Raw genomic sequence first — 13,684 nt, forward strand, 5'->3', positions numbered from 1 at the left:
GCCATCAGCCCAGAGCCTGACGCGGGGCTCGAACTCACGGACCGCGAGATCGTGACCTGGCTGAAGTCGGACGCTTAACCGACTGCGCCACCCAGGCGCCCCTTCACACTTACTTCTTTAACCATGATGTTCCTATTGCTTTAGACTGTGTTAATTCCAACATCTGTGTCATCTGGGGATGGCCTTTGTTGACTACATTTTCCCCTGCAAGTCTTTTGGGATTTTCCTGGTTCTTTGTATGTCAAGTAATTACGGTTGATATCCTGAACGTTTTGAATATTATATTGTGAGACTCTGAGTCTTCTTTTTAAATTCTATGGAGAATGTTAACATTTTTGTTTTAGCAGACAACAGACCAGGTTAGGCTCTGCCTCCTGGGCCAAGTGGCAAGAGAACAGAGAGAAAAATAAAAGCAATCAGAATTCCTCTCACGCTCTTGGTCAGAGACTCAGGCAGCTGTGCTGCCATTGCTGCCATTGCTGCAGCCACAGGAGTGCTTAGGGTCTAGGGTGGGAGGAAAAGGAGGAGGAGAAAAAAAAACCCAGGGGAATCCCCCACCTCTCTGTCCTGTAGGAATCTCATTTACTGCTCCTTAGACCAGAGAGAGAAGGCTTCTTGCACCTGCTCCGCACTTCCAGGTTTCAGGCCATCTCCAAGGCCATCTCAGAAGTAAAATAGACAGGACACTCACCACTAGCTCCGTGGTACTTTGAGTTCCTAAACCACCAGCCAGAGTCCTCAGATAGCTAGTCCACGCATTTGGTCCAGGGTTTTTGATCGTATTAGCAGGAAAGAAACGGTGGGGTATGCTCACCCCATCTCACTGGGAAGTAGAACACACCAGGGGCTCTTAACTCTGTAATACAGCCAGGTTAGGGAACTGCTGTATATGTGCACGAGGATATCCTAATCAGGAACTGGCGAACTTTCTGTAAGGGACCAGACAGTAATATTTTTGGCTTTGCAGCCATATGATCTCTCTTGCAAATACTCAACCTACTCCTTTCTTTCCTTCTTTAATTACGTAATCTCTGCACTCAATGGGGAGCTGAAATTCATGACCCCAAGATCAAGAGTCACATGCTGTGCCAACTGAGCCAGCCAGGCTCCCCTCAACCTACTCAGTTCTGCTGCAGTAGTGTGAAAGCAGCTGCAGACAATATGTAAATGAATAGGCAGGGCTATCTTACAACAAAACTTTATTCAAACAAACAGGTGACAGGCTAGATTTGGCCCATAGACCATGGTTTGCTGACCCTAGTTCTACTTCATAAATAAAGTTGGCTAATGGCAAAGTTTACTTTTGACCTCTTTTCCATTCCTTTTTTTTTTTTTTTTTAAGTTTATTCATTTTTGACAGAGAGAGAGAGAGAGAGACAGACAGAAAGTGAGTTAGCGGGGGAGGGGCAGAGAGAGAGGGAGGCACAGAATCTGAAGCAGGCTCCAGGCTCTGAGCTGTCAGCACAGAGCCTGACACAGGGCTCAAACTCATGAACCGTGAGATCACGACCTGAGTCATAGTCAGACACCCAACCGAGCCATCCAGGTACCCATTTTCCATTCCTTTTATAGCAGAATTCTTCAAATAACTACACAAGTTACTGCTCTGCTCTTCCGATCCCAGTTCCATTGTGTGCAAGAACTACGGCGTACATTCAATTTTGGTTCAATTGTGCTGATTCTTGAAACAGTCACTCCTCTGGAGCTAAAATAAAGTCTTAAAGACTAAAATTCAAGGAGATTTGACTACCCTTATATCCTTTGCATGGAACTGAAAATGCTATAGTTATTTCAAGTAAAAATCCTTATTTATTTGTACTTTTCTTGAGGATATGTTAAAGCAGCGGTCTTGGGTAACAGCGTCCCAACTTGTTTTTCCAGAGGCTGACTGACGGAAGGTGTGGAGAGGCCACTAGCCTTTCACTCACCTGGTTTCCTGCCGCAGAGATAGAAGGCTAGTCTGTCAGTCAGCTCATACTGTATTTCTACAAGACGCTCTGCCAGCTCATGGTGCCCTCCTTGCCTGTCAAGAGAAAACAAAGTACCAGTTATATTCCTCACCAGCCACTGGCTCTAGAATAAAAAAGGACAGAGATGTCTTCCAAGACACCTGAGCAATTTACCAAATGCAACTTCTCAGAATAATCAACCTTTTGTGTGAGGTAAACTTCCAAGGTCTACTCTTATTCCCACCTCTATAAACTTTTTGTAATCTGAACTACTCCCTTTCCTTTAATTTACAAAACAGAATACTTAATAAGGAAATCATGGACTTCTGGGAGGGATGAAGAATAACTTCATCTAAGGAGGTACAACATAAAACTAATAAATGGTCTAGAGTACAGGTTCTCAAAATTGAATTAGAATGCTTTAGAAAACATACAGATATCCAGGCCCCAACCTCGGAAATTCTGAATCAGTCAGGATGGGATGAGTGTGAACATCAGTATTATGAAGAAGGTCCTTCCCCTAGAGGCTCTTGCAGCCAGTCTGACTCTGGATGAGTTCAGTAACCACTTCAAGGTCTTTAATTCAGGGAGAGACCAAAAAGAACACACAGCTCACACCTGTAACTATTTTACATCCTTAACTTCAATTTCCATAACAGAAAACATTAGGTTTGCCTTTCGTCACTTATGAAATAAGTATTTAAACTGTTTGAAATCCTTCTGGTAACACGGCACATAAATAGGTTATTACATTGAGAGACTATTATATATGCAAGGTACACATGAGGAAATTCCAACGTAAGTGATAGTACCATGTACCTAGGGCTCACTTCCTCTTAAAAGATAAAGCCTAGTTTCTGTCAGTTTCTCTTCCTACCATTCAAGACACTACAGAATATTCCTCCAACATACTACACGTTTGATTTCTGAGATACGCATCTTTTTTTTCTCATTTTTTTAAACAGCTGTGAAATCAGGAAGTATGTGACAATTGATGGTACATCCATCATTATTTTTTTTAAGTTTATTTATTTATTTTAAGAGAAAGAGCAGGGGAGGAGCAGAGAGAGAATCCCAAGCAGGCTCCACGCTATCAGCACAGAGCCCAATGCAGGACTCTAACCCACAAACTGCAAGACTGTGACCTGAGCCAAACCCAAGAGTCAGATGTTTACCAACTGAGCGACTCAGGTGCCCCCATCCATCATTAAATTGTCCGAGTTTTTTCTCATTTTTTAGTGGTATATGAGATAATTATGACCCGTACAATCGGCGGAGTCTCAGATCTGATGAAATACTATATTCCTCAGTATCTCAGCTCACCCTGCTCTATCCAGTGAAGCACTTTGCTGTGCTGAACATGCCCTATCCATCCCTCCCTCCTGAACTTGACTCAGGCCTTTCTTTTTCACCTGGAATGTCTTACTTAGCTTCTCTTTCACACCCCCAAATCCAACCCATTTTTCAAAGTCCAACTAAAGAAATTTCTTAATGATTTAGGCCACAATGAAAAAACCCTATATATGCCTTTTAAGAGGAATTGTCCATTCTGGCAATGAATTCCATGTTATCTTGCTTCATTTAACTCTTTCATGCATTTCTGAATCATCTCCTCTATGAGATAATAAATTCTGGGAAGGCACAGTTTTGTCATCTCACCCATTTTATCCTCTGCAGAAAAGAGTACAGTGCTTTGCAGTTAATAAAGTTAATTTGCAAGAAGAAGAAAGATAAGCCACCTTCTATCATTTAAAGGATATTCAAGACTAACTTATGGATTTGTTTATTCTTCCAGCATTTCACAGTCAAAGTTTTTAAACCAAGAAGAATTTTATAGCAAGCACTCATATGTCGGCTACCTAAAACCTACAATTAACATTTTACCCTGTATTTGTTTAATCATAGATCTATCCATACAGATCTGTTCTTAAGTTCAAGCAATGCCTAAACATGTTAAAAAACTGAGGGGTGGGGTCTGCAATTCTTGATACTTGATTTGGCTCAAATACCATTGCATTTTAAGTCACGTGAAAGACTGAAAGCTAACTGGTTAATGGCTCTACCCTCTGTGACTTTGCGAGCCTCTGCGCTCGTTTGTATCTGCAAAATAATAGGACGCAAATCCTTAACTTCAAGGGGTTAAATGTTAACCATATGCAATTTAGCCACCTAACAATGAATCATACCCAATATAAATAATCCCTAACCAAGGGAGCGACCAGAATCTAGGTCTCTTACCTTGCATAATCAACAGGAGTTTTTCCACTAGAATCCTGTGTGCCCGGGTCTGCTCCATATACTGCCAATAATTCCGCCTGTAAAATCTGCCCTGCTTTGGAGGCAACATGGAGTGGGGTGTTTCCTTTTTCCTGAGTATTAATAAAAAGTAGGCAAACAAGCAAATTAAATAAAACTAAAGGCTACACAAACACAACCCACTTAGTTTCAATTTAATATCTGAATCAATTCATGCTTTTCTCACAGGGTGAAAGAAGTTGGCTTGTGCTCCTAAAGATAACAGCCTCAAACAGGTTTCGAGATTCCCTGTTCTCACGCTTGAATGGAGTTGCTGAAAAACACAAACCAAAAAAATGTTTATTAAAAGCGTAAAGAACGGTGTACTAGAGCAACTGGCAGATCATTTTACCATAAATTACGTGAGTAACAATCTTCATTTAGCTCAGTAAGATGGATGAAACAGTCTCTCCCTTGCTGGTCACAACCACCTCTGGGCTCTCAGGTGGGGCCAGGTGCACTTTACTGAGAAGGAAACAAGGGCTGGGAAAGCCAACAGGCCCAGATACATGATCTGTCTAGGGGGCACAGCCAGACCTGGAGTGACAGGCAGTATAAGAAGGGGGTTGAACATGGTTCTGAAGTCTCAAAGACCTCAATTTCAAACCATACACCCTTCAAGTTGTGTGACCTTGTGGAAGTTCTTTAAGCAATCTGAGCCTTCGTTTTCTCATCTCTAAAATGGTGATAACGATGCCACCTATTATTCACAGGGTTACTGTAAGGAGTCAATGATATAACGAAGTGCTTTGCATGGAGCCTGGTACACAGGAAATGCTCAAAGAATACAGCTGCTGTTGTTTTTATAACCATTGTTATCATCTGCTGTTGTTATTGGCCCGCTCCATATACTGCATATCCCACACCACATAAACTACAGGATTCTGCCTTAGAGCACACCCTCTCCACAACACCACTCTTGGCGCTGTATACAATACTTTAACCAAGTCTTTCAGGGTCTACTGAAATAGGCCTGTGTATACCAAATTCTGTACCACTGCAGAAAAGCTTTTACACATGCAGAAGATGAGCTGCTTTCCTTCAAGTCCAACCTAGAATTGTCCAAAATGCTGTATCTCTTAATCTAAGAATGCAGAAACCTACTGCAGCAACTATATCCATGCCTTATTTTTAAAATTAACTTATTTAATAATTTTATTTTTTTTTTTTTTTATTTTTTTATTTTTTTTAAATTTTTTTTTTTCAACGTTTTTTATTTATTTTTGGGACAGAGAGAGACAGAGCATGAACGGGGGAGGGGCAGAGAGAGAGGGAGACACAGAATCCGAAACAGGCTCCAGGCTCCGAGCCATCAGCCCAGAGCCCGACGCGGGGCTCGAACTCACGGACCGCGAGATCGTGACCTGGCTGAAGTCGGACGCTTAACCGACTACGCCACCCAGGCGCCCCAACTTATTTAATAATTTTAAATTGGTAAAAAAAAAAACCCATGCCAAGCCTTATTGATTAACAGAAACAATTACATGTACTTCTTTTTTTTTGGAATGTTTATTTATTTTTGAGAGAGAGACAGAGCATGAGCCAGGGAGGGGCAGAGAGAGAGGGAGACACAGAATCTGAGGCAGGCTCCAGGCTCTGAGCTGTCAGCACAGAGCCCAACGCGGGGCTCGAACTCACAAGCTGCAAGATCATGACCTGAGATGAAGTCAGACGCTCAACTGACTGAGCCACACAGGCGCCCCCCAATTACATGTACTTCTATGCAAACTTTAAAAAATCTGACTTGTGAGTGCCCATGCTCTGTGTGAACATTTCCTAAAGGCAATGCTTTGAAAATAAAGATACAGATTTCTCAGGGCATCTCTCAAAAACATGCAAAGGCCCACATAAAGAAAGCCATCTACTCGTTTTGCAAGTATAATAAAGAATCCTGAGCACTACAGCTTTGAGTCATCCTGCTTCCTGAAGACCCTACTCAGTATACAACCCGGATGCCTAAAGAAGTCCCTCAAGCTTTCTAGTCCCTTCTAGAAACAACTCAAGGATGATTCCTATTTCAAAGTTAATCAAAAAACTTATAAAAATATAATTGTATTGTTTTATTAAAAAATATTTTTTTAAGTTTTATTTATTTATTTTGAGAAAGAGAGAGTATGAGCAGGGGAGGGACAGAGAGAGAAAATCCAAGCAGGCTCCACACCGACTGCGTGGGGCTCAAACCCATGAACCATGAAATCCATGGCCTGAGCCAAAGTCAAGAGTCCCAGATGCTTGACCAACTGAGCCACCCAGGTGCTCCTAGAAATAAAACTTTAAAACTGTATCTGAAAAAAAAAACAAAAACAAACAAACAAACAAAAAAAACCACAAATAAAACGGTATCTGAAAAACACAAATTGTTTTCTAGATACATACTTATTTTTTCTCTTTGCCCTTGTACCTCCACTAAGATGAATGGCTGCCATTTCAATTAAGATTAAAGATGAAACCAATTCCAAAAAAGGCTGTTATTATTTAGAATACAGAAAGGAGTTTTTGTGTTGTTTTTCCCTTCTTCCTCTTTAAGTTTTTTTTCAAGCAAAACAATACACTGTTTCATCCAGCAACAGTAGGGATTTTAAAAGGTGTGGCCCACCTTGCTAAGGTCTTTGGCAGTCACACTGTCGTCATCCCGGCAAGGCAAGCGATGCACAAACGCCAACATCTGATACTTGGCTCTGATGAATTCTGCTTTATTAGGACTGTTTGAAAACAAAAAGGAAAACAGCTCACTTGCAATGCAGATGCAACATTCCCCATTCTTCAGGTTGTAAAAAGAAGAGGAAGTGACCCGTATCTCCCACTCGAGAAGAAAATGAACAATAGAGAAATTCCAGCAGGAGTTTAAGACTTGCAGTCTCAAAACATCGATTAGTCATTCTCATGGCCAGGACTGCAGAGGACTTGCTTTTTATAGCACCTCTCCTCTCTTTGTAATTCTCTTTTTTTAAACTTTTTTTAAGTTTATTTACGTATTCTGAGAGAATGAGAGAGAGTGCACAAGAGGGGGAGGGGCAGAGACAGGGAGAGAAAGAATCCTAAGCAGTCTCCGTCTGCACTGACAGTGCCCAGAGCCCAATGTGGGGCTCAAACTCATGAATCGTGAGATCATGACCTAAGCCAAGATCAAGAGTGGGACATTTAACTGACTGAGCCACCCAGGGGCCCCTCTTTATAATTTTAGTAATTGACCTAGTGGCCTTCCAAGGAAGGGGCATTTCATCCCATCCTATAGGTGAACCGTCAGGCAGACTGGAGCCCAGAGCCGAGACTTCTGGTCTGACTGCCTCTTGTTTGAGCACCTAAGCTTAAATCTGATTACATGAACAGCCTCTGAGCCTTTGTCTCGAACTGGAGAAGCCACTGACTTGTGCTATGCAACCATGCAGAAGAGATGGTCCTGTGCCCGGTCTTCTGCATTTCTGAAAGCAAAAGGCTCAACGCACAACTGAGGTGTACCCACCTCCTGTGCTGCCCTGTGAAAGCTGGTCAAAAGTAGCTGTGCACCTTTAAGTGGGCCCCGTGTGTCACAAAGAAATAAAAGTATTAAACATTCCACTCACTGTACTTTATCCTGTGGATTAGCTTTACGTCTTCCGCTCATAACAGAGGCAGGGTCCAGCAATGAATGCTCCCATATAGAATTAGCACCATTATTATACAAGGTCTCAACCATCTAAAACCAAGCAGTGTAAAATCATATTTTAATTTCTTTCCACAAATATTCCCTGGGAATTGTAGTAACTGAACTGGGAAAACCAAGCCCCATTACAAATACTAGCATGATGGGGATATCCCACAAATCACTGCTTTCTGATTCTAGAGTGAGAACAATGAACCTGCATGCAGGATTCAGGTTTGACCAGGAGGACAGCTAAAGACCTAAGAGGGTTTGATTAAATTGTTCTTATAGATTATGGAGGAAGAGTACTTTGGCATTTTAGTGCAGTATTTCCCAAACCTGATCACCCAAATACTATTTTCAAGATTCCTAACAACCCACATACTGTCTAGACTATCCGCCTAATATTTTTCTTTAAATCCACTCATTTTTTAAAACTTGTACTAGCAACTGTGGCTTGATGTGCTAGTTAAAGTTCTCTTATACACATTAAGATAATGTCATTATCTTACCATTAAAATAAATACTTGAGTATTACCTACATCTGTCTTGAGTACCACTGGTGGTTCATGTGCCATACTTTCAGAATTGAACTTTTAGGGTCAAGCCTGGCATTTTAAACTACTCATCTCTGGACTTTCTTCAGGCCCTATAATGAAATCTGTAAACAAAGACCTGAGAGCAGTAAACTCCTACTTTCACATGAGATGGAGCTGTTAGAAACTTCTCAGCGTAAGTTATTAATAAACCATACTTCCAATTTCATTTCAAAGCACGCTCCTGACACAGCCCCATCTGTGCTTTGTATTGGTGCAGATACCATCACATCAGAGACCCAAACCCACTTGTTTTGGCTCCTTGGTTTATATGGTAAGTTTAAGGGACACGTTGTACAGCTGCCACAGATCTAGTAAAATATGTACTCAAGACAAATGAAGGCAAAACACATGCTTAATTCTGAGTTCCAATGGAACTTGAAGAATGTGTACCCCAAAATAGAAGTACAGGTGACATGACATTCAACCCCAAATAAAACAAAGAGCTCACTTAACACTTAGCAGGGTGTTGGGCATTCAACCGACACATGTTAACTTAATTTGGTCTCTAACTGGTTAAGAAAAACTTCAAGAAAGCTTCAATCACATGTTTCGGAAATTTCTGAGGAATCTCAGTCCATGCTTCCAACAAAGCAGGAAACGTAATAAAAAGTTTCTGAGACTGCAGCCTTCAGAAACATTTATCATAGCATAGGGAAAAGATGGGCCATTTAACAACAATTTCTGGTGACAGTCTGGAAAGTCAGCAGTGAAACATCACCAAAAAAACTTTAACAATTATTTATCTATCTATAATTGAGCTTTTGGGGCCAGATTTATTTGTTAGGAGAGGGGGAAAAAAACAATCGTAAGCAACGAATTCAGTTCTCACACACAGCACTGATAGGCACGGCACCTCTATTCAGTTATGATTCAAACACTGCTGTTAAGATTTAAGAAGCACAGTGGAAGAAATGTTAGTTGCTAAAAGCAAGAGCCCCGAAAGCTCCAATTACATGCTGGGTGAGTCCTTACTCTTTACCTGCAGCAGCGTGGGAGGCCACGGCGCGTGCTTCAGGTGCCTTACTTGGGAGACGTGGCGCCCCAGGCTCCGGTGGACGCTGCAGCACTCGTCACAGATAAAAGTCCCCCGGTTTACTGATGCCCAGGAAGGGTCTGGAAGGAAGAATGACATCTCAGTGGCGGGGACACCGGGGGCTGCTATGCTGCCACACGGGCCCAGGTGACCGAGGTTTGGTTTTTCAGAAAAACTAGACCTTTCTGCTGTTCTAGAATGCTAGTGGACATACCAAGCTGGTGAGCCTGTCTGATGGTGCCACCTATGTTGGCTTGACTCGGCACAACGTGAAATGAGACTAAACGCGACTCGAAGCCCTAGATAAGCAGCCGTCTCCTTTCCGGTCCAGGGCCACAGTCTGTAGCCCTGATGGGATCGTCCATCTCAGATGCTCGCTCCTTCATTGCACATAAGACAAGCAAACCGAGAGGGTACGCATGAATCATCTCAAACCCATCTCCACAAAGGGCAAGAGAACATAATCATGTCAGTGAATGATCCACATTATCTGAAGCATTATCTGAAGCAAATCTACTAATCTACTGCCATACCTCCACACGGCTCCATGCTTAGCAGAAAGCTGCAAGAAACATGACAACAGAACTGCTTGGCTATGTGGCTCAAAGGACAGACTGAGGAACCTGGCCTTTGTTAGGAAATGTTCTATGACATACATTACTCATTTCAAATAAACGGCTGAGTCCCCCCCCCCCCCCCACCTTCCCACCTTACAATTGATCTGAAGGAACAGAGGCTGTAATGGCAGCAGCTTCACAGAGGCAAAGATGTAAAATAAAAACGAGTAATATTTTTGGTGCGGGTACAATACTTTTTTCCCACGAAATCCCACGGAACTTCAGCAGACATCCTCTGAGACAGGAATAATTCGCACTTGGTAGGCAGTAAGAATAATCCACACCAGGCAAGTAAACTGAACACATACTTAGAAACCCCAGATAAAAACAGACTTTCTCCATGTCGTCAGACTCACAATGGGGCGACAATAGGTGCCACTCAAGCTGCCTGATCTAAGAATTCTATTTAAGAATTCTTCAATGTCCACAAAAATCTCTGAAATGCATGTACACCATCTTTACCACGTTTAACAGTTTATTCAAACCCTTTCCGACCCTACAATGAAAAGTTATGATTTCAATCAGAGACAAATCCTGGGAGTCAGAGGGTGTGGTGGTTGAGACGGTGGTTCTGCAGACAAGCAGCCCGGGTTGGAACCCCAACTCTGCCACTTCTTGCACAATGATCTCAGGCAAGTAATTTCTTTGAGCATCCTCACCATGGATCAAATGGGAATAACAGCATACCTCAGGCGAGGGTGGCCAGAAAGGGTAAAGTGCCTTGTATATAGTAAGTACTTAGTAATACCAACAGTTCTAACTTTTCTAAATTATTTTCTAAGTAGCATTCAGATATTTCAAGAGGCCACTGAAATTCATGACAACTGGAAAAAGGTTTTGTCAATACTTAAAACATCAAATGTGTCAGACGAACACAACTATAGCGAAAAGACTCAAGTGGGGTTTCTGGGTAGGTGGGTGCAGAGGAGGAGCTATTTAAAATGAACTAGATTCACTAAAAAAAAAAAAAAAAAAAAGAGTGAAATATTTGCTAAGATGTGATCATGGTCAAGTGTTTGCCATGAAACAAAACATAAACAAAATCATTCAATGAAGTAGAACTCTGTCAGTACGACTATAGAATCCTGAAAAACAGAAATTGAAAATATCAAAATGAAAGATACCTACAAAGATACATAAGAACACTTCTTTTTGTAGTACAGTACTCATGCTACTACTATGGTGGGGGGAGACTAGTTTGAAACCTAGTTTTGGTTTTCAAACATCATTCAGAGGATTCACAGTGTTCTTGGAGAAAACTAAACAGGAACAAGACAACAAGGATTTAACACCCAGTAAGCAAGGTTCTCCATCACTTCAACATCATGGATCAGAATCCCATGGAAAAAAATGTTAGAATGTTCACAATAGAGTAAAATCAAAATCGAGTTCTTATGACGCTGGGTAGAACCTTCCCGGTTTACCTAAATGTTCTGTGCTGGGGCTTCCTGACCAGGACTCCAAGAACAACACAAATGAGCTTCAGAAATGTCCGGGACCCCATGAAGGAATTATAACATGAATTCCGTGTGAAAGAGTGACTAAATGTGCATTTTCCAGAGAGAAGGGCTTCGCAGTCATCAGAATTTTTAAAGGGACCCCTAAGAGAAAGAGGTGACTCTTTGACTAGGGCTTTGTAGAAAAGGCAGCGCAAATTCCTAGCTGCTCAAGTTCACACAACATTTCAAGGTACCTAATTATATTCAAAACAGGAAGGAAATGACTCAAGTCTCTGTAGATTAGGCATTTGAGACAACTAAAACGATACAATGGAAGAGAAAACGTTCTGAAATACGCACAAAATGCTGCACAAGGGCAAGACAGTCAGAAGCATGGCAATGGAGAACTCAGCTTTCCTTTGTCCCCTACCAACGAGTGGGGAGTCAAGAACACACGTTCCAAGAGGAAGTCTGAATCTAGACTCATGTGAATCAAACACATCACAGAAAAGTTCAACTGCAAACAAGAAAATAAGGAAGTGGAACAAATAACTTTTTCAGAGAATACGATGGAGTCTGTATAACCCACACTAACTTGAGGTCCTCTTTTTCAGCTCTCCACCCTCCTCCCCATCTTCAAAGGAAACTGGTAACCCCACTTGCACTACACAGGCCATGAAATAACCACATAAGGTTTGAGTTATCACCGTACTATTTAAAATCAGTCTCCACTTCCATATGACAAGATGAAGTTCAGAGCAGTTGCAAAAACACTGCTGTGCAATGATTACGTTATGGTTGTTAATTGGACACTAACATACCAAAGAAAGCCATCTTACCTTTGAATGACTTCAAATTTCAAAGCACTCAAAATCCAAGCACAGAAAATAGCATAGAGACCTGTCAATTCAGTTCCAATTGCTAAGAGGGATCTGAACTCTAAATCTGAAAATTACACAGGGAAGAATGGCTTTGGCCTTTCAACGCACCCATATGCCTATCCTGCCCGAATGCCCCCAAGTGTGTCTATTTGCCAGTGATTTTGTTTGTTTTGTAGGCTGTAATTAATGTAAGATTTAGAAACTCAACTCTAGCTTTAAGAGACTGCAAAGGTTCTGTCCCAAACACCACAATACAAAAAAGAAACAAATTTGATGAGATAATCCCAAGAATATTCATTGACTCTTACCACTGAATGTGGTTCTCCCAATTATCTCCATCGGAAAAATAAGGAAATTAAGGCCGGGCCAAATGAAATCACCAGCCCAAGGTCACCCACAGGCAAACCTAGTTTGAACCCAGGCCGTCCAGATCCCCAAACTCAAGACACGCACTGCCTCCCAAGGGCTGGATGTGTTTCCAAGACCCCGAAGTCCTGGAGATTCTCCCCGGTGGAGGTGGAGTGGGAACGGGGATGTTAGGAGCAGGGAAATCATCTACGGGAGTACCCTGGAGAGTATCGGTGGACGGAAGCGATGAGTGCGCCCACCCTGGGCAGGGACCCCTCGCAGGGCGGGGGTCCGGGGGGGCTGTGAGGGGAGGGAGGGAACACCTGCAGCCTCTGGGGGCCGCAGCCGGGAGAACGCTCGCATTTTACTTCTGTAATTGGCCTTCCTGTGGATTGCCCAAGCCCCTTCCTGTTGGGGAAGCGGCCCCGACCCCGCAGCCTCCCCGCCCGGCCTGGGACAGAGGAGACGAGAGGGGATGAGTGGGGATGAGGGGAGGGAGAGACGGGAGGGCGGCGGCCCCCTTTCCCGCCCGGCTCTGACAGGCCCGGGACGGGTCCCGTTCCGAGGCCTCCCCGCCTCTTCCTCCCCGCGACCCCAAGTGTGGGGTTCGGCCGCCGGGACCCGCCCGACCCGAGGGGGCGGCCCCGGGGCACGGGTCCCTCAGAGTAGAGCTGAGCAGAGCGGGCCTGGCCGGTGCGACTCACCCGGCCCGCTACAGTCCGCGCACACCTCGCTGCTCCGAAGCCGCTTCGACATGGCTCCCGCCTCCCACCTGCCGGGAATCAAGGTCCCGGGGACAGCGAAGGCGGCGGCGGCAGCGCTTCCGCTCTAACGGGTCCCCGCGGCGGCGGCGGCGCTGGCGGCGGCGCCTCTCCCCTCAGCGCCTCGCAGCCGCGGCGCA

General features: G+C 43.4%; 1 protein-coding gene and 1 long non-coding RNA gene across 19 annotated transcripts in view; both read right to left on the reverse strand.

The window, feature by feature from the left end:
- GIT2 (GIT ArfGAP 2) overlaps positions 1-13,684 on the reverse strand; it is a 52,553-nt gene extending 38,869 nt beyond the window's left edge. For 11 of the 18 annotated variants that reach the window (XR_009604166.3, XM_060612526.3, XM_060612542.3 and 8 more), the window contains exons 1-7: positions 10,310-10,560; positions 9,445-9,578; positions 7,808-7,920; positions 6,841-6,946; positions 4,432-4,518; positions 4,188-4,318; positions 1,929-2,023 (exon numbers count right to left, since the gene is read on the reverse strand). Coding sequence is in view for 17 of the 18 variants with exons in the window: in XM_060612526.3 (XP_060468509.1) it covers positions 1,929-2,023; positions 4,188-4,318; positions 4,432-4,518; positions 6,841-6,946; positions 7,808-7,920; positions 9,445-9,578; positions 10,310-10,457 (814 nt within the window). In the remaining variant the exon portion in view is untranslated. Of the gene's footprint in view, positions 1-1,928; positions 2,024-4,187; positions 4,319-4,431; positions 4,519-6,840; positions 6,947-7,807; positions 7,921-9,444; positions 9,579-10,309; positions 10,561-13,487 lie in introns of those variants that run through there. The other 7 variants (XM_060612535.3, XM_060612530.3, XM_060612538.3 and 4 more) reach the window with 1 other exon arrangement.
- Positions 5,761-6,834, reverse strand: LOC145712969 (uncharacterized). The gene is made up of 2 exons (XR_014135856.1): positions 6,574-6,834; positions 5,761-6,515 (listed from the first exon to the last, which is right to left on the reverse strand). It is a non-coding gene; the product is annotated as an uncharacterized LOC145712969 (long non-coding RNA).

Source organism: Panthera onca, chromosome D3 (assembly GCF_046562875.1).
Source record: "Panthera onca isolate mPanOnc1 chromosome D3, mPanOnc1 haplotype 2, whole genome shotgun sequence".
NCBI classification, from domain to species: Eukaryota; Metazoa; Chordata; class Mammalia; order Carnivora; family Felidae; genus Panthera; species Panthera onca.